The 19,830-nt window shown below is 47.8% G+C and overlaps 7 protein-coding genes across 7 annotated transcripts; 2 read left to right on the top strand and 5 right to left on the bottom strand.

The window, feature by feature from the left end:
- Nucleotides 1-1,038: 1,038 nt before the first annotated feature.
- On the bottom strand, nucleotides 1,039-1,374 carry EV420DRAFT_1234959 (uncharacterized protein; the record flags this gene model as incomplete). The annotated part of the gene is made up of 1 exon (XM_060466573.1): nucleotides 1,039-1,374. A coding segment is annotated over one exon (336 nt), but the record flags the coding sequence as incomplete, so codon positions are not given.
- A 2,427-nt stretch (nucleotides 1,375-3,801) lies between these two features.
- Nucleotides 3,802-4,931, top strand: EV420DRAFT_1745638 (uncharacterized protein). The gene is made up of 5 exons (XM_060480142.1): nucleotides 3,802-3,971; nucleotides 4,002-4,099; nucleotides 4,275-4,438; nucleotides 4,463-4,635; nucleotides 4,683-4,931. The coding sequence occupies exons 1-5, from the start codon at nucleotides 3,942-3,944 to the stop codon at nucleotides 4,692-4,694; spliced, it is 477 nt and encodes a 158-aa protein (XP_060334597.1). The 5' UTR covers nucleotides 3,802-3,941; the 3' UTR covers nucleotides 4,695-4,931.
- Nucleotides 4,932-5,363: 432 nt separating this feature from the next.
- On the bottom strand, nucleotides 5,364-7,019 carry EV420DRAFT_1732682 (uncharacterized protein; the record flags this gene model as incomplete). The annotated part of the gene is made up of 3 exons (XM_060479942.1): nucleotides 5,364-5,540; nucleotides 5,667-6,878; nucleotides 6,912-7,019. 3 exons carry the CDS (start codon nucleotides 7,017-7,019, stop codon nucleotides 5,364-5,366), a joined length of 1,497 nt encoding a protein of 498 aa, XP_060334596.1.
- A 1,960-nt stretch (nucleotides 7,020-8,979) lies between these two features.
- On the bottom strand, nucleotides 8,980-10,023 carry EV420DRAFT_1639210 (uncharacterized protein; the record flags this gene model as incomplete). Its single annotated transcript, XM_060476943.1, has 4 exons — nucleotides 8,980-9,356; nucleotides 9,411-9,704; nucleotides 9,768-9,862; nucleotides 9,917-10,023. The coding sequence occupies 4 exons, from the start codon at nucleotides 10,021-10,023 to the stop codon at nucleotides 8,980-8,982; spliced, it is 873 nt and encodes a 290-aa protein (XP_060334595.1).
- Nucleotides 10,024-10,646: 623 nt separating this feature from the next.
- EV420DRAFT_1618933 (ras family-domain-containing protein) lies at nucleotides 10,647-12,084 on the top strand (the record flags this gene model as incomplete). Its single annotated transcript, XM_060475411.1, has 7 exons — nucleotides 10,647-10,658; nucleotides 10,717-10,762; nucleotides 10,819-10,893; nucleotides 10,945-11,026; nucleotides 11,199-11,392; nucleotides 11,441-11,585; nucleotides 11,997-12,084. The coding sequence occupies 7 exons, from the start codon at nucleotides 10,647-10,649 to the stop codon at nucleotides 12,082-12,084; spliced, it is 642 nt and encodes a 213-aa protein (XP_060334594.1).
- A 944-nt stretch (nucleotides 12,085-13,028) lies between these two features.
- On the bottom strand, nucleotides 13,029-14,161 carry EV420DRAFT_1522995 (uncharacterized protein; the record flags this gene model as incomplete). The annotated part of the gene is made up of 2 exons (XM_060472271.1): nucleotides 13,029-13,580; nucleotides 13,636-14,161. Coding segments are annotated over 2 exons (686 nt in total), but the record flags the coding sequence as incomplete, so codon positions are not given.
- Nucleotides 14,162-19,796, bottom strand: EV420DRAFT_1522991 (uncharacterized protein). Its single transcript, XM_060472270.1, is given in 7 exon segments — nucleotides 14,162-15,054; nucleotides 15,092-15,133; nucleotides 15,153-15,179; nucleotides 15,229-15,339; nucleotides 15,374-15,828; nucleotides 15,866-17,730; nucleotides 17,789-19,796. 7 exon segments carry the CDS (start codon nucleotides 19,474-19,476, stop codon nucleotides 14,212-14,214), a joined length of 5,031 nt encoding a protein of 1,676 aa, XP_060334592.1. The 5' UTR covers nucleotides 19,477-19,796; the 3' UTR covers nucleotides 14,162-14,211.
- Between the last annotated feature and the right edge of the window lie 34 nt (nucleotides 19,797-19,830).

The raw sequence follows: 19,830 nt of genomic DNA, 5'->3' as shown, positions 1-19,830 counted from the left end.
TCCAAGTTTAGAAGTAGATTACCTCAGCAATCCACCCTTTGACTCATACTACCACCTCTTCCCGAAGTACTTGCAGGATGAGGCATTGCTCTAGCACCTATAGAGCATCTCATTCACATCAGCGGCAACTGGGTAAATGGATAGGAGGTGTGCCAGCAGAATATCGTAGGTCTGGGAGATAAGGATAAGATAAGGAAAATAGGGGTAAGGCCATAATATTAGCACTTCTCTTTGTCAAAAAAATTAAGGCTCTATGATCTTGTGCATATCTTAAGGCTTACCATCATACAAAAGGGTTGAATATTCCAGCAGAGAAGTTGAGACTTTCACACAGAAGAGCCGCAACAAAGCCATGTGTTAAGAACATTGCCATACTGCCATAGATGTCAAGCAGTGAGTTGAATAGGATGTCGTATAGCAAGACATGATTTAATACTTGGTCAGAGATATGCAAGGAGCATCTCCAGCATCATAAGAGAGAGGGTGTTAGTTGTCACTGTCACCACATTAGAGATAGTGGTGGTCAACAAATGGCTGCTTTGTGCCCCATACTTCCTAGTCATTTGTGTGTGGATATCATTGTCATACCTAGGCAAAATGCATGACCAGAAGAAAAAAGGAGGTGTCAGAATAAATCAGGATATCAACAATGTATAGTAGAACTTGAAATTACTGAAAATAAGGGTGTAAAATGAGAAGGAAAGATGACAAGAACCCTGCATGGCTAGGACAATGATGTGTACTCACCCGTTTTGGGAGAAATCTATTGCTATTCTTGGATGCCATATTTACAGCCATAAACCCGTATTATGCTATGGGTTATATGGGCCATGGCCATACCATACAACTGTTTTTAAGAGGTTCAACAGTACAGGTACGGGACCATATATATGGTACCCATATCCACCATATGTATGGTGACAGTGGGCATCCCTAAGTGTCTCCAGTGAGAACACCAATGGAGGAAGTGAAGATGGCATGGCAAGACCTGCCAATCTTGATGACATACTTTATATCTCTGTACATTTGCTGAATCCAGTCATACATGAGGCCTCCAATGCCAAGGCAATGCAGCTTATTCCAAAGAACAGATAGATCCATTGAAGAAAAGGCATTTTCAAGATCAATAAAGGTGACATATAAAATGTGGCCCTGAGTGTGGGCATGATCAATAGCCATGTGGAGAATGAAGGAGTTATTATGAGTGCAATTTCCATGACAGAAGCTATTTTGGGAGCAAGGAAGAATATTAGCATTGTCCATCCATTCTGTCACACAAAAGTCGATGATAAGTGTGAGGAGTTTCATCAAGCATGTCAAGCATGACTGAAGTCTGATAATATGGTAGTTCTCTGGCATGGTGAGGTCTCTATTCTTCTTGGGTACAGCTGTCAAGAGACTGAGAAGCCAGGCATGGGGAATCTCATTATTCTGCAGACAATAGTTGAAGAGGTGAACAAGTTCCTTAATGGGAATAGCAAGGACATCCTTTTGACTGATTTCATCAATCTCAGGGGTGGTGCTAGCCCTATTACTAATAAGATGGTCCAAACCATGTTAGATGTCATCAGTAGTGTTGTGAAAGGCCAGGCTTCAAGCCTTAAGCCCAGCCCAGCCCAGCCCAGCCTGACCTGGCCCTGAAAAGCCCGGCCTGCTAGTAAGGCTTGCTCAAGGCTTGGGCTGAGGCTTGGGCTTGAGAGGTGGTTAATACTCATTCTTAAAGTCAATTCTTATGAATATAACACATTCCAATATTATCTGATAGTTTGATTTACCATGCTTTCATGATAGAACTTATCTATGTGCAAGTTTTTATTGATTGAGAGTGGTAGTGATGTTATCACAGCATGTTTTCTTCATGATGACAAGTCCAATTGAGTGAAAATGGCTTCATAGATGCTCTGTGTGATTCAATAGATAGTATATTAAACTCACAAAATGATATCTTAATGGATACTAACATATAATGACTCCAATGAGCTGAAATATATTTTGAGTCAGAAGCCCAGGCTTGAGCCTGAGCCTTGTAAGGCTTGGGCTCATGAATGTACTGAGCCTGAACCTGCTCAAGCCCTGCCTGAGCCTCAAAAGCCCAGCCCAGCCCAGCCTTTCACAACACTAGTCATCAGCAACAAGTACTCATGAGAAAGAATGAAGTGGAGAGTGATCTTCTGTGTGGTCAGGCAAGCTCTCAGCAAGCAGATCAGCCACACTTTTGAGAAGAGGATCTATGTGAGAAGGTGGAGAAGAAGGTGGATTCATGTGATGATGAAAAGTATATTCAAAATCATCAACAGATATGGGGGAAGACCATGATTTTGGGGAGCTCCACTTACACACAAGATTCCACATCTGGGAACCAGAGGCACATTGAACTAACTGTTGCAAATTAGACCACATATGCTCTTGCACTTTGGCTCAGCCATGATGAGACTCAGAATCATCATCAATATCAGCTGTTAAGGGCAGAGGAGGGGAGTGTCACCATTTGCTCCCAGTTTCAGGTGATAAGATATCAGTACAGACCTTGGAAGTGACAGAGCCAGTTGCAACAAGATCTGCATATTGGTCAGGTGGGACAGGAGGAGGGACACAATCCACAGCTCCAAGAAATATGCTATGAGTTGCATTGTGCTTGGCAACAACGTTCCTGGCAAGATGGGCAGCATATGCAGACTGCAAATCTGTCGCTGATTTGCTGGAGGGAATCCGGAACTCAACCAGGCAGATACATTCCTTCAGTACAAATATGAGAATAGACAGTAAGTCATGGTCTGGGCAAATCACTCCATACAACACATTTTCAGGGGCAAAGGTACAAATGTTGTGGATCAAAGGTTTACAGGGGACATAAAGCAGTAGAGGGGATAAGCAAGGTGCATGACTAATTGCGAGAGATATTCCTGCTAATAAAGCCTGATGATGAAAGATCCTGTTACTTGGCTGAAACCTTGTGAGAATATTAGGGAGTGCTCGATGGTACAGTACAGCATACAGTACAGCCATAATATGGTACTACAGGTCATATGGGCAAATCCTGGTATAATAAATATAGTAGGCAAGGCAAAATTAGTGTAAACACTCATGAACAGGATCATGTTATTAACAAGTTCATACCAAAGGCTGCCAGCTGACAGCCCATGCATGGTTAGGCATGAATAATAGTGCAGCTCATCGAAAATGATCTGTAAAGGGTAGAGATCGTGTTTAGTCCATTTGCACATCAACACAAGCTGAATAACGCACCTTTCTTTGCCATAGCAGACACAATTTACCACCTGAAGAAAGGGACATTAATTTAGTTGTCACGGAATTTGGGTCCAAGGTTTTGACAGAGGCAAGAGGGGCTCAGTTGAATAATACTTGCATGAATGACCAAGAGGGAGAAGGAAGTGATCAAATTTGAATATAATCAGTACTTGAAGATCATTAGAACAGGCTTCTAATGAGTTGTGGGGTCATATTTGGGGGTAGAATAAGTAGAAATGTATTTTTCTAGTGTACACTTTGAGGGCCAAGGTTTTGAAAAGGTATTCAAAGCGAAAGACGGGAGGGAAAGCATATCAACATGACTGAACATGACGGAGAGGCAAAACAATACCCCAGTCATACATGGCAGCCAGGCACTGCTGTTGCCTAAATGAGATGCTGTATTTATGGCTGTAAAGCCATATTATGCTACAGGTTATACGGACCAGATCCATACCATATACCGTACCGTATAGCAGCCTCTGGAGGGCCTGATGGTATGGGTATGGGCCCGTATATACGGTACCCATATCCACCATACATACGGGTACGATGGGCATCTCTAGAGAATATAAGGTTGTCCTTATCGGTGATGATTGTGAGTACATGGATCATCCCTTTATTCTAGCAGCACCTTAATTAACCGTACATAACAGAGGTTGGGGCAATGACATTATCTCTTCAGTTCCTTCATGGTCCTTACCTGGATTATATCAACCCTGGTAAGTATGCCCAATAACCACTCTTTCCAGGCTATCATTCAATGTGGCACAGATATTTCTCACAAGAGCTGCATGATTGATGATGAGCCCACACTGATCGATGTATATCAAGTATCTAACAAGTTTGGGTGAGTCTTCCTGATCTAATTTTGACCCTTTCCCCATGCTTCAAGTCTCAGTCTCCATCCACCATTCAGCATACTGCCATCATCTGTTCTCATTCACACAACGAAGACATATTTCCTTCCATCATATCTTGTACCATCACGTTTTATGATCTCAGTCCTAACAGGGTGCTTTTAGCATCATGAGGGAACAGTGGATATGTGTCAGCAAAGGATTTCTCTTGGTCTACTCCATCACATCTCGAAAATCATTTGAAGAAATTAATGCTTTCTATGCATGGATTTCTCAAGTGAAGTTGGATGAAGACACCTTCCCTTGTATCATCCTTGTAGCCAACAAATGTGATTTGGAACACGAATGACAAGTTAGCACTAAAGGTACCCCTCCCCCATCTTCAACCCAAGACAGTACTCTGATGCCCATGCGTCGATGCAGAGGGCCGCAAGCTTGCCAATATATTGAAATGTCTGGAAAGCAGCAGATCAATGTCGACAAGGTTTTCAACAATCTTGTCCATGTAATCAGGAAATACGACAAGGTATGACATTTTTATATCCCCAAATGTATCAACTGAAACCAATGCAGGCTGAGGAATGAGCTCATCAACCTTACACGATATCGGGTCCTTCCCATAGCCAGCATGATACAAAGGTAAATGAAGAGTGAACCAAACACCAAACTGGTAACTCCTCACCCATCTGGTATGAAGGTAGACAAGGAGAGAACCCCAGAACCTCAGTGCATCGTAGCCTGATTCTTTTCTCCTGCATTGCATCCCCCATCTGTCACATTCAATTTGTCTGGTCATTGGTTTTCCCAGCCTTCGAACCCTTTATCGAGTTTCACAAGTTGATCCCTCTATGTGTCTCCAAAAACAGGATGATTGTATACTTATGCTTGACTGTATACTGCTATGACTATTACAAACATCTATAGTTTATTCATCTCATGTTATTCTCTTTCCTGACTTGGAAAAGATAGGATGCTAACATGAGGTTAATGATAAAATCGGTGTTCGATTTTTTTTTTTTTCCATTTCAAGGTTAACAGTACGATATAATCTGCCTGAAATGATGAAGCCCAATCTAAAACTGCACGATTTCCCAAACCAAGATAACACCCTTCTTCTTACTTGCTCTTCAATCTTTTCTTCAGCAAGAAAGAAGGCCCACAATTCGAGTCCAGCAAAATATCAGTATACAATCCAAAAGCAAACCAGAAATACAATCCAGACTGGGTATACCAAAAACGTGTACAAAATTAATACTATTTCTTCTTCATCCCCTGCAATAAAGACTTGCGACTCGGAGTCGAACGAGTGCTTTCCCCCTCAGCCTGAGAGGGTCCTCCTTTCGACTGAGAAGACTCCTTCCGAGTCTTAGCAAATGAGAGTAACGGCCGCCCCTCTGACTTTTCCATCCTAACCTTCCTGGGAGACGAGTCCTGCAACAAAGGACTCGAAATCAGCCTCACTCTCCAAAAAAAAACTACCAAGTCAAGTCACTCACCTCGTTGTCTTCCGCAGGCTGACATTTGCGCTTCGTCTTCTTTCCTTTCTTCTCCTCACACCTTTTCATATTCCTTCACCAATCCCACATCCGCGTGCTGTACCATTATTTCAGGTATCCAAATGCGCAAGGGTTGTTGTGGATGTATCCTCTTCTTCTTTCCACCTTTTTCTTGCTTAGACACCTCTTCTCCACCATCAACCTCCTCCTCCCCATCCCTCCCTTTCCCCTCTCTCATCCCCTCCAACCCAGCCTCTGTCCAAGCTATCAACATCCTCATATCAACTACAACTCGATACTCGCACGTCCCATCATTCAAATCATGACTCCTCTCACCCACAATCCTATCTACCACTCTCCCAGCCTCACTGTCCCCTCCAAAATGCCTGAATATCTCGTTATCCAAAAGGGAGGGACAAAGATATTTTTGTCGCAGAATCCGCAGAGCGATGGACCCCCAGATAGTGCTGTGGAACCTCACCAGGATTCTATCCTTCCAGCCCCACTCGAAGTACTTTTTGCAGATACGTGCGAGCTTGGGGAGGGATGGTTCTTTGTCCATCCATATCCTGGGAGGGTATGTTTCAGCTGGCTGGGCTGAAATGCATGGATGAATGAGGGTTGTGAGAAGGGACAAGTCCGGGAAGTCTTTTAGAACATGGTAGGAAGTGTCTTTTAGATGTGGACCAAGTCGAGTATGCCATTCAGGCAAGAATTTCTTCAAGTCCTTGCTCAGGTGAGCAGTCACTTCACGGTAGATCTCCTCTGTCAAGTCAGTCTTAGCCAGACGTAACAAGGTTCCTGCATCACACCAATGACCGTGATGGCAGAGTAGAATCATAAGCATCATGGAACAGTGCTTGTCCATAACAGTACCATCATAGAACTTGCACAGGTTCTGTTTCTCCAAAGGCTTCGCTTTCAGATGAGAGGACGAAGGGTTCCTCCAAACAGTCTTTGTGCCAAACACCCAGATGGCCACATTGTCAGTCATCACCGCATCAATAATCCCTTGCTCATTCAAATGCACTAATTCAGCAAGGGGATCCCCTGGGGCATCTCTCCACTCAAACTCAAATGCCTCGATAATATCAATGAACCCTTCCATCAGCTTCTCCATCTGGGGGTGATTATCCCTATGCCTCTTTGGATTCTTATCAAACATAAACAGAGGGAGGATAGGATATTCCAAGAGATGCTTGCACCGAAAGAAGAGGAGGCGCAATTGCAGGTTCTCTCCCTCCTTGGAACTATCACTATGGTGAAACCATGGCTGGACATCGATTCCCAGTCAAAAACCCTTCACAGGAGAATCAAACTTGGAGAGAGAAAGCGCAGTGAGGGACTTGTACTCTTGAATGTGTGCAAGGAGGGACCAGTCGTTGCCATTGTCATTGTCCGCCATGGGAGTCATGAAGAGGATTGTTGTGCGGCCATTAATTCAGGGAGGACAATAAATAAACCCATTATATTAAAATTAATCAAAATGTATACCACACTTCAGATCTGCCTTTCTCTTCTGTACTGCCTTCTTCACCTTGCGCTCTGGTCTGATGACAATAATAGGAATCGGGGAATGGATAAGCACATATCTTGACACAGACCCCATAGGACCCTTGCCTATATTCTGCCACGCCCTACACCATATCAGCCAACATCATTCACAAAGCCATATAATGCACTCACTTCCTGCCTTGGAGGAGTCATAAAGTCAGTCCATATGATCGTTGTTAGCAAGGCATGTGACATCATTGATAACTCTAGTGCTGGCCAGGGTTTTCCATCCATTTCACTGGGTGTCGGAGGTCCCAAAAGGAGAAAAATAATAAAAAAAGAAAGATTTCGCATGCCAAAATGGGCGACCACCGATGTTTGTTTGTTCATGTTATATTTAAAAGACAACACTGATCACTGTTCATTTGCCTCACTCTCTGCCTCGACATACACTAATTCAAGCCTGGGGGGCCATGCATTTTTTCCCTCCATCGATGCCCCGACATTCATCCAGTCTCCTGCACCATCGGCAAGGTATAGTGCATGCAATCTGACACCGCAAAATGTCATTACCTCTAGGGCAAGTCTCATTGCAGCAGTGTCGACAGCTATGGATATTACAGCATTTCCTCTCCTCTGTGGGTATGGTACGTCTTCTCTTGCTCTCTCTTTCCATGTCTATGTGCTGATGGCTGCTGGAACTGCCATTTCTAACAACTATGGACAGGGAATCCGATTGAGGCTCGCCTAGTGGCTGATTTTGGGCCAGTTCAGTACGGGATGCAGGAATTGGATGAGGACTTGTAGGAAGCTCATCAAATGTAGCAGGGATAGGTGCAGGGGACGGAGTGGATCGAGGTGTGCCACCGCTTGTGAGATGGGTGGATATCAGTGTATCAGTAAATCAGGAAGAATGCGAAGCAGTGGGAGCTGTCGAAATTGACAAATTCAGAGGGAGTGACTGTTCTGAATCTATTTCAACCACACCTTGACTTGGATGAGTGAATGATGCATCTCCAGCCAAATAATCTGGGAATGGAAGATCTGCTGCTGCAAATACTTCACCACTGCGACATACTTCTTCAAGCCCGTCAGACATCAAGTCCACCATTGCTCGGATATTGTTTGCTTTCTCCCATGATTTTGAATATGCAGCCAGGACCTCTGGAGAGACATAAACATGCTTAGTTCCATCTGCCATCTGGTTCCATTCCTGAGCAAATGCTTCATAATCAACTCTGCCTTTGCCATCAGCACTTGCATTCACAGAGAAAATGCGTATCTGAGCAAAGAAGTAGCGGCAAGCTTCTTGAGTGGTTGGAGGAAGAACAGGCAGAGCTAAGCCCTGTCACTGTCACAGCCAGTTGTTACTTGCATTGAGTTTATATGCCTTGGCAGACCTTGTGAGAGTCACCAATAGCCAGCTGGTCTGGTTCAAGTAAAGATGTATGCTGGTTGGCATCAGCTTCATCCCGTTCAATGGCTTTATTCAACATGGCAGTAAGATAGTGTTCACTGGGAATGAAGCCACCATAGCCATCTACATCACTGAAATTTCCGATCAAAGGGACTTTCATAGAGGCGTCAAAGTAATTGCGCAAATCAGCATTGGCTGATTCTCGAGTGTGAAGCCACTCAAAGATTGACTCTAAATACTGGAGCTGTATTACATTGAATCGATGGGTGTGCATTTCAAACAGTAGTGAGTGAACACCGGATGGTCCCATCTTATGCTGATTGCCAACACGGAGAGTCCTGACAACATTGCATGACAGGCCTATTTTGTGGGAGAGCACAGCAGGAAAAGCCATATGCACATATGGGGGTAATGAGTTTAGAAGATGCTGGCTCCACCCATGAAAATGTGAGCAGCAGTCCTGTCAGCAATAATATGCCCATGCAATGATGTAGAATGAATCTTCAAGGTCTACGACATGATGAGGTGGCAGCGCACCATTCTTTTCAAGTGGTTTTCCATATTGGGGACAAGATAATACATCGACAAAGAAATGTACAAGCCAAAGCAAGACATGTAGGCGGAAGAGAAGGGTGGGCTCAAACCGATGCACAGAGAGAGACATGACAGGTTCCGGAGAATGGATCCAGAGTGTTGGCAGGGCATAAGGTTTAGACTCTGTGAATGTTGGCGGTGCAAGCAGGATCTTGCCGCCATTTTTATTGTGGATAAGCGGGTGTATAACTGTAGCAAAGTACCGGTACAGCCAGTCTTGCATATATTTTGGCTTATCGAACCACACTAGTGAAAAACGTCTCAATTTTTTTACAAGGAAACTTCGAAGGTGCGACATACCTCCAGGTTCGTCATTTGCATTAGGTCTTTGCGCCGCTGGCTCATCCCCGGTATTGCGACTGACATGTAGTGTCTCAGCTTTGTTTTGGGAGTCCAAGTGCTCATCCTCGTCACTCGCCGCATCAGAGAGGGGTCCTGCAAGTGGATTAAAGAATGGTTCTATAGGAAAATATGAGTATCCCATGTTGCAATGAAAAGAATGGTTCGTACAGCTAAGCGGATCATTCACAGCCTCCTGCAGGTCTACAAGACATTTCTTGCAGGCGTCTGCTTCTGCTTTCAATCGCTTGAGCTCTGCATTAAGAGGCAGCCAGAAAATCAGGAAAAACTCCGAAATTGAAAGGAGAATCAACTTACTGGCTATGGCATTGCTTTCAGCCTTATCCAGCCTCCTCAAAAACTCCTCCGAGTACTCCTCATCATCAAATTCGTATTCGTCATTGCATCCGAGTCTACAGATGTCGCATACAGTGAGTAGAATATCTGAACTCCGGAATGAGACATACTGACCATTTTCCTCCTGGGATGGAATATCTCGTGGCTTTGGTGGCCATCCTCTCCTTGGAGCATTGTCTGGTCTCGGTCCATCCTTCACACTGCTTGGACATGCCATGCTGCAGGAGACAGAGCTTGAAAAATGAAAAATGCGAGCTATTTATGAAAAGAAGTTCTTTCAGCATGTGTACCCACATTATATCACAAAAAGAACATACCAGACTGACACAAACACGTCACTATGATAGTAGCAACTAAGCGACATGACTAGGGACAGAATACGTGACAGGAGTAGAGAAAGAACAGTCGCGCAGGTGAAACTCGGGATGATGGCAGATAACTATAGGGGCTGATGGCAGATAACTTTGGCGGGGAATTGTGTGTTGAGTGAATAGCGTTATCCTCATCGCGTTTTGAGCCACAAATTTTTACTGCATGGTTTATATGAATATATTCAATTTATATATACAAGACTTATGAGGGTCAATGAAGAAACGACCTCAAAATAAATTGTTGAATGCGTGGGGCCCACCTGCCCAGTATGGGCATGGCAGATAACTGGCAGGTAACATGGCGTGGGAACCCAGTGAAACCGGCGGTAAACCCTGGCCAGTGATGCACTGATTGTACTTCCAGCACCTGATACTCCCGTGGGTATATGCAGGCCTCCGAAGACCATGGTCCTATTACGCTTCCTTCCTTCCCCTTTCCTTCCCATTACACAAAAATTCTCAAGGAGGGATGGCGACTAGGGTGTGTAATGCCATTCTTGTCTTGGTCTCTTTGATCTAATCGGTACGGGGTCTGGCAGGCCCAATTCTTGCGAGAGTATAAGCTTGTCGTCGTCGGTGGTGGTGGTAAGCACATGGTCAGCCTTGTACTATTCTAGCCGCACCTTACTCAACCGTAACAGGTGTCGGCAAGTCCGCAATGACCATTCAGTTCATTCAAAGTCATTTCGTGGAAGACTATGACCCTACTATTGAAGGCACGTATTCCAATAGCCTCACCCTTTCCTGTCGTTTAATACAGCATACAGATTCTTACCGCAAGCAGTGTGTGATTGATGATGAGGTCGCACTGCTCGACGTGCTCGATACAGCTGGTCAAGAAGAACGTGGGTGAGCCTCATGTTTGATCATATTTTGACCCCTCCTCCAGGCCCCCAATCCCTATCCACCATTCAGTGCTGCCACCATCTGTTCTTGTTCATCCAAAGAAAATCTATTTCCTTCCATCATATCTTGCACCATCACGTTTATGATCTCGGTCCTAATGGGGTGCTTCTTTCAGTGCCATGAGGGAACAGTACATGCGTACGGGCGAAGGATTTCTCTTGGTCTACTCTATCACGTCTCGAAATTCGTTCGAAGAAATAAGCACCTTCTATCAACAAATTCTTCGAGCGAAGAATCAAGATACATTCCCTGTCATCGTTGTGGCCAACAAGTGCGATTTGGAATACGAACGACGAGTTGGCATGAACGGTACGTGACTTCCATCCACAGTACTCTGATGTTCATGTGTTGACGCAGAGGGCCGCGACCTTGCGGCGCACTTTGGCTGCAAATTCATCGAAACGTCTGCAAAGCAACGGATCAACGTCGATGAAGCTTTCAGCAATCTCGTACGTGAAATCAGGAATTACAACAAGGTACGGCGTTTTATATCCCCTCACTTGTATCAACTGACACCAGCGCAGGAACAAGCTCGTCGATCTGAGATGATATTGGGTTCTGGCGGAAGTACTTCTGACCCGAAGTTCGGTATGATCAAAGAGGGAACTGACCAGGGAATTGGTCACCCTGGGATGATGATGAATTCTGGCGGTTGCACCCCTGACTCGTACGGCACGAATGGAGAGGGAACTAAACAACAAAATGTTCAAACTGGGATGATGCCGGGTTCTGGCGGAATTATCCCCGACCCACCCGATATGAAGGTAAATACAGAGATAACTAAACATATTGGTGAATCGGGAGGGATGCCTGGTTCTGGTGGAAGTACCTCTGACCCATGCGGTACGAAGGTAAACGAAGAGGTAACCAAGCAACAGACTGGTCAACCTGTGGTGGTGCCAGGTCCTGATAGAAGTCCTCCTCACCCGTCTAGTACGAAGGAAACCGAACAGAGGACTCCAGGGTACCAGTGCACCGTAATATGCTGCGTCGTAGTCTGATTCTTTTTGGTTTCTCTTTTCACTCTGATTTTCCTTCATTGCATTCCCCATCCGTCACGTTCGATTTGGTTGCTCGTCTTTGCTTTCGAATCTTCACTGAGTTTATCTCTCTATACTTCCCCGAAAGCCAAATAAATGGTAGTGCATACTTATCCTTAGACTACTGCCATGATTATTATGAAATCTCTACTGCTTACCTGTCTCATATTTCCCATCTTCTGGATGGCCTTTTTGACCCTTGCGCTATGGCCAGGCGACGGTAATGGGGAATCAGCGGGATGAAAAACTAGCAGGAAATTGGTTACTGCGACAACTTGACGATAACTTGCTCATCAACAGCTCGAGGTCAGTAAAAAAAACGTAAAAGCACAAGGGAGGTGACTTTGAAAACGTGTATATCTAGCGTCTCAGGCATCCAGGTATCTACATCCATTATGTTTTTAACGTACGAATTGGCTGTCGAGGGGCTGGGATACGACCGGACGGTTATCGACCAAGAGCTATGCGAACTGTGCAAATAGTTGCTTTCATCAGCCAGTCGTAATGAAGTCCCTGCACCGCATCAACATGTCTGACTCAGAGTTCAGAGGGCTTCGTAGACCTCCCACGAGCCCCCTGCAATGGATATCTGACCTCTGGATGGAGCGAAGGCCGAGAAGAGTTCCTCCAGTGCGGGCTACTCTGGTCAAGTTCCACCGCATGTAGTAAACCACCATAAATCCGTCTCTCACATTATCCGAGAGAAATAAAACACCATCCTTTCGGTTTGAGACCGAGACAAAGGTAGCAGGCAATTTTGGAGACTCGGCCACAGATAAGCTCCTAGCTAAATATCAGAAACGGGTGAAGAATAACGACGCCCCCGCGTTTAGAATGAATCTAGAGCATGAGGTGTTCAGAACATTTTTCAGCAAGAAGGGATTGAACAACGTAAGAAGTGGGATGAGTTTGGTGATAAAACGACATCCCAGCATATGGACAGGAGACAGTTAACAAAGAACATTGCGCTCCAAGAGACGAATAACATACTCGAAGAACATCCAGAGAATGGGTCACACTAGCAAGATGATCCTCAGCGTGAAGAAGCAACTCAAGGCCGCCAACCACTCAAGGATCGAGCGCCTGAAATCCAGGAATCAGATAGACATTTGACTTGGCGGTTGAAAGCAGAACTGGAGAAACAAAACGACAAAGGCGATTCGAGAAAGGGAGTGATTGTAACTGCCCAGACACTCGGTACATTTTGATTTGAGATGGAAGTGTATTAGAGCGGTGCAAGTAAATCGACCTGCTTGATATAATAACAGTTCGCAAATATAAAGACAATACAATACGTTTAATCAAAATGTATACCGCGCTTCGGATCAGCCTTTCTCTTCTGTACCGCCTTCTTCACCTTGCGCTCCGGTCTGACGACAATAATAGGAACCGGCGAATGTATAAGCACATATCTCGACACAGACCCCATAGGACCCTTGCCTATATTCTGCCACGCCCTGCCAACCGCCCAATCAGCCAACATCACTCACAAGGTCAAAGCAAAGCACTCACTTCCTGCCTCTAGTCCCAACAACAACCGAATCCGGACGATACAGCGCAATAAGCCTATCGAGCGTATCCGTAATCCTCCCAGGGACATACTCCAAGATCAACGACAACTTCCTCTCAGGATCCACCTCGCTCGCCTTTTCCTGAATACGGCGCATCAGACTCCGCGCCTCGTGCCTCAGCACATCATGGTCCTTCGCACCTAGCTCGTCCTCGTCCACCCCCCGACACACGACAAACTCGTCCCCGTCCTGCACGAGCGACTCGAGGGCCCAGTCTAGCGCCTCGTTGCCCGTCTCGTCAGGCGAGGCCGCACACAGGAAGACGCGGGTACTCTTGGTCCGTCGATAGGCAGATGATTTAGCCGAGAGGGTGAACGAGAACATTGAAGCCACGGGGTTCTCGAACGTGTCAAAGGACACTTTCGGTGTGTAGGGTGACGGGGAGGGCGGCGAGGACGGGAGAGGAGACACTGACAAGGCAGGGGACGCGGACGCGGAGGGCTGTCTCATGGCTGAGCGAAGCATAGTGGCAATAAATAGACACAAATAAGTAATACAGATTATTAGTTTCAAGTTATTAAAATACAAGGTCATCCTGGTCAGCTAATACAGCCTTGTCCTTGAATCTGCCAATAGCTTCCAACCGTTCCTGCCAGTTTGTCTTCATCTCCACTCTCTCTGTATCCATCCCAGTCCGAGAAAACACAGACGCGTACCAGTCAGCCAGCAGACTCAACTGCCGGACCAACAAGGGCAGATTCTCGGCAGACACGAGCCGGTACTCTCCCACGGGTGCAAACTCCATCATCCCCTCCGCTCGCTGCACCGTCACCTTGAAATACTCATTCTCGTGTAAATTGTTTGAAAACGCCGCAATGGCACCCAATGAATGAGGCTCCACCACAATGTTCACAAACTGAAACTCTGTCGACAGAGTATCGAATCGGTAAGGTCGACCTCCGTCGTTCCACACAATGCGCACAAAGTCGTTGCCAATGTGCGCCTTTTTGTTGGTGCAAGCGGGATCCGTCGGACGCGTCGGCATCATCGTCGCAGTGTGATACAGGATCTGGCCAATATCGTCCCACCACGCATACGCGTACTCGCCATCATCATCCGCGTTCAACCCGCCCGCGTACACATCAATCTGGCCTCTCAACTCAATCAACCGCCCGATCCCCTCCAAGAACCGCGTATACGCAGGCGACCCATGCGTGTTTTTCAGAATCTCAACCTCGTTCACCTGTCCCGGCGCAACATACAAAATCCCGACCTTGTGCGTATCGATCACCGGCATCCTGTCAAAGGCAGATAGAAACCGCCGAAGTCCAGCTTGGTCCGAGACTAGTCGCGACGACGACCGAACTTTTGGGTATCCAGAAAACTGCAGCGCAAAGTACGCCTGGGTCAATAACCACCTCTTTTCGCCTCTGCGACGGTGCTGTCCGACTCCACACGTATCCAGTAACAGGATCTGGTCGAGGCGTCGAATCGTCGTCCTCTTCCTCCTTCTTCTACCGACACCAACTCACGAACATCCTCATACTAAATCATCGTAATCAGCAAAAGAAACATCCGCCAAGTTGTCACCCACCTCGCCATCCCTCAACTCCCACCTCTCGGAGGATTCCGCTCCTGCCAACACCACAGCCGGCACCGACCACACATCAGGCTCAACATCCCCAGGCCTCACCAACGGCGAATTCTCCAAGCGGCACAAAAACTTTGTAATCCCAGACTGGCCTCCTCGACACCACCTTCAATCCAGCCCCAACCTCAGTCAGCGTCTTGACCGTAACGACCGCATTGCCCACAATCCACGTCTTCTCACACGTCGTCGCCGGCTCACCACTCTTGCACGGTGTCGGGTTCATGATCATCTCGCTCAGTAGGGAATTCGCAGGACGAGGATCAGCACTCGCATACGTGTACCGCGCCAACCAGTCAAAGCACACCTCTGTCGCATTATTCACATCCTTCCTCCCCTCATTCGCCAACAAGAGCTGTCGAGTGATATACGGGATATGCTGCGGTCGATCCGGAAGCTTCACAGCCAAGAACCAGACATACACAAGATAATACGAAAGTATCCGCACATGCTGCGAAAGCGCCCACGACACCGTAGGACTCTGGCTCTGCTCGTTGTAATGCTGCAAATACTGCAACGCTACCCCAAACACCATCTTGAAATCCCCTTCCGTGAAATTCGAATACAGCGCAGGAATGAGAACCGATAATCGACAAGAACCCCAGAATATGAACAGCCATATCCGGATTGGACATGATCTGGGAGAGCTTCTCGAGGATACTCGACATGTACTTTGTCGTCGAAGACTGCAGTTCAAACGCCGTAATCGACAACGAGTGCAAACACGTCTTGACCGTCATCGGCTGCCCGTCAAGTCCCCCAAGGAAGACCTCCACGAGCGTATGCTTCTGCCGAAGATCAAAACACCGCCGATAACTGATAAGCACAGCAAGGACATGATACGCCAGCCCATGCGCATCCCGAACCTTCAACCCAACAGGCCACCGATCAACCTGCATCGCAAACCCTCCCTCCATAATCCCATTACACAAAATATTCAACATCCTCGAAACCACTCCCCGACACTTTGGTCCACAAAACAGGTGCTTGTTCGCTAGCTGCACAGGCAGATGACACAGCACATACGACAGGATCTCCCAGTTCTTCTCGTGCTCCAAGATATCGCAAATCGCAGCAAGGTACTTTGAAATCGGCAACACAGGAACGCGACCCGGACCCAATGGATCATACGTGATGAGGGCCTCACTCGGCGTATCCACCTCTGCAAACCCAAACGGGACGTCCTCAGGAACGTACCACAGCGGGTCCCTGGGTTTCACAGGGGGCGCAAGCGCAGGAGGGGGGACGCGACTCCGACTCCGACTGCCCGTATTCGTAGACGCCCCGCGGCCCCTCCTCTCATGGGGCATCCGCGCGCGCGCCTTCCGCAGCTCAGACACCGCATCAGCCACATACGGACCCACCCGCGCACCCTGCTCACTGCCCTCCCTCAGCCTCGCAATAGACCCGGCCAGCGTAGACACCTGTCCCTCCGTATCATACCCCGTCTTCATAAAATACACCCTATGATCCCGGTCCGCACGCAATCGCATAAAGAACTGCAGCACCGTCAGCCGCACCCTCGCATGTTTGACACTCCCAAGTATATCAATAAGAGTATCATACACAGAAAGCGCCTGATCCAGGTTCTTCGGCCTCAGTGAAAACGGTGTGAACGACAGCTGACTGAAGATACTAATCAGCGCAGTGACCGCCCCAACAGCCCTTGAAGCCGTATTTTCATGCGCCACAGGCCGAGTATCAGCAGCAGGCGCCTCTTCAATAGTCTGCGGATGAATAGACTGCGCCCTCGACACCGAACTCGAAGTCAACGAGGATATAATCGACAGGATCCCAATATCCTTACTATCCCGGTACTGCACATCGCTGTGCAACCGCGTAGGACCGATCTGCGGCGAGGGCGAGTGCGTGTCCACAGAAACCGTATCCGCATCCTCGTCGTCCTCATCCTCATCCACCGCCACACTGAACAGCAAATCTAAAAACCTCCCCACGCTCTCATCCTCTTCCACGATCCGCAGGACGACTTCATCTCCGAGGATCTTCCACATCGCATCACATTCCTCCGTCTCGCTCTCGCTCCCACGCTTCTGACGGTACTCGTACACAACATCCGCCAACGCTCGCCTATAACTCCGCATATCCCTCACACTGTCATACACATTCGCAAGTGCAGCCATCACAGACGCAGTCGTAATCGGCCGTCGAGCACTAACCATCACCGGGTTATTCAGCATCGTCCTCCAATTGTCAAGCCAATCAGGAGACGTCGGAGATATATCGTGTTGCTCCAACATCACAGTCGGAAGCCTCGATGCATCCAAATCAGTAAGATGATCAGAAATATGGAGGAGTGTCGAGGAAAGCAGCGGTCTTAGATGTGTAGAATGATCACGTGCCAATAGAGAGCTAAGAATGCGAAGAAAGGGTGTCGGTGCCGTGTTGGGCTGAGAAAGCGGAACCACAAATGGGGTACCGTCCGGGTTTCTGTGAACGAAAGAGAATAAGCTTGCACATCGGGGAGGGGACCCATGTAAAAACTCACACGAGGGGGTTAATATATCCCGCGAGACTATACAAAGTTTCGCCTACAGCATTAGCCTCCTCCTCTTCAAACGACCCGCTCCCAGGGTCTCGCTCATCAAGCTCCTGAAGAACATCCTTCAAAGTACCCGCCGCCTCAGCCAGCACCTTCTCCTTACCAACCTCCAGCCCCTGCAAATCACACCCAATCCACGACTCCACACTACCCGCCATAGCCCTCCCAACTCTCGACGCATCCCATCCATTCAGCGCAACATCGTCTTTCGGCCACGCCCGCTCCAAAAGGTCCTTCTCAATATCCATATTCCCTGGTGCACCGGTATGTGAATAACTCAACGAGCTCTGTCGAGATATATACGCACGCGCAAGTCGGGTGATGAGGGCTCGACGGATATGGTTCCGCAACGCGCGCTGCGCACCAAAGGACGTCTGGGTGGCCTTGGACATCTCACGCGGGTCGTCCTTGCGATTCGGGGAACCATTTTGAGCCTCTTCCATGCGACTTGCGTTCGATAGTGCCGGCGTAGGATACAGATGCTGCTTCAAGATCATCATACACGACGACGAGTAAGGTCCAGCGAGTAGGGAATCGAGCATCCCTTCAATCTTTTCCTCCGAAGGGTGTTTTTTGAGTGACTGCGAGTAGACCGTTAACCTTGGCAGAGGTGTCGCACAAAAGGCCAAGGCACGGAACAGAAGCGGGAGAATAGAGGTCAATGACGAGGGAGAAAGAGACCTCATTTGTGAATCGAGATGCTTCAGATACAGACCAATCGCGATATCTGCAGGCTGCTTTGAAGGGTGAGGCGTAGGTGGTAACGACGGCGACATTGAAAACGTAGGTGACGGCAGAGAAGATATCGAGATCGACGAAGCATGTCGCCTATGCGCATTGGGAGACCGCGATGGAGTATTAGTACGCGACACCTGATCCGAAACCGGTAGCACAGACGCCTCCCCCGGCGTGTCAATAACACGATCCACGAGCACAGCATAGAATTCCACCACGCCCTGCAACTCCGTCTCTGAAATCCTCGCCACAATCTCCGGCCTGTCCGCAATCGACGTAAGAAATTCCGACAAGATACTTATACTCCTCTCCCTCTCCAGCTCTTCGCGATGAGAAATAGCCTCCGTACCCAGTCCCTCGAAAGCACCCATGATCCATTTCTTGAGAACCTTCAGAAACTCCGTCTCAATCCCGACGATTTCCGTGCCGTATTTCGTTAGGGCCCGCAGGGCCTTGAAGCGGGGTTCCCAGAGATCGATACTCCACGCTACGCCGGGTCCGAGGAAGAACGAGAAGAAGGATATCCTATCCGCAGTTCCTAGCGTGGGGGCTTCGTGGTTTTCCCAGTACGCAGAGAGGATGTCGAATCCCGCGACCTGGTTCGCCTCAGAGGAAGAAGAGGCCAGGGAAGCCAGAACAGGGTTGAGGAGCGTGTAAGGAGGGAGAGGAGACAGCGTAGGCAGCATCGCCGCCAGAGCACGAGCATATTCCGTATTAGGAGCCGAGGGCGGGGTTAATGCCGAGATGAGCGTTTCCAGAGGCAACGACGGAGGTGAAACCGTAGTCGGTGTCTGAGTCTCCGTGCGTTGTCGCCGCCAATTGAAAGGAGCGAAATTGGTGTTTGCACGGGGCCGAGATCGTGTGGGGGGTGTGGTTGTGTCTGCATCCTGTCGGGACATTCAATGTTATGGGTTGTCGCCAGGACAGACGGTGGGTCGTGCGAGTCGTGATGGTCGTTTATGAGACTCCCCATCGAGTCGCCCAAAACGATGAGCTCCGGGACCAGTCATGTGATCGATTTGCCACGAGGTATTATTATGTAAATCAATTATAGTCCATGTCAATTTAGGATTTGCTTCCGCCTTTTCCGCGAAGCACTCCACCCCATACGCCCCTAATAAGGGTCGGCGCGCTAGTACAGATTTGATGGTGGTGACAATAGCGGTACCTGTACAGCAACTCGGAGCAGACCTCGGTAGTAGTGAAAACCTTGAAGCATCAAAACTATTTCAGGCTTTGGCAATCAAAGGCAC

This window comes from Desarmillaria tabescens (genome assembly GCF_030435595.1).
Source record: "Desarmillaria tabescens strain CCBAS 213 chromosome Unknown EV420scaffold_8, whole genome shotgun sequence".
Lineage (NCBI taxonomy): Eukaryota > Fungi > Basidiomycota > Agaricomycetes > Agaricales > Physalacriaceae > Desarmillaria > Desarmillaria tabescens.
The sequence above is the reverse complement of the archived record's forward strand: the minus strand, read 5'-3'. Positions and strand labels throughout refer to the sequence as shown.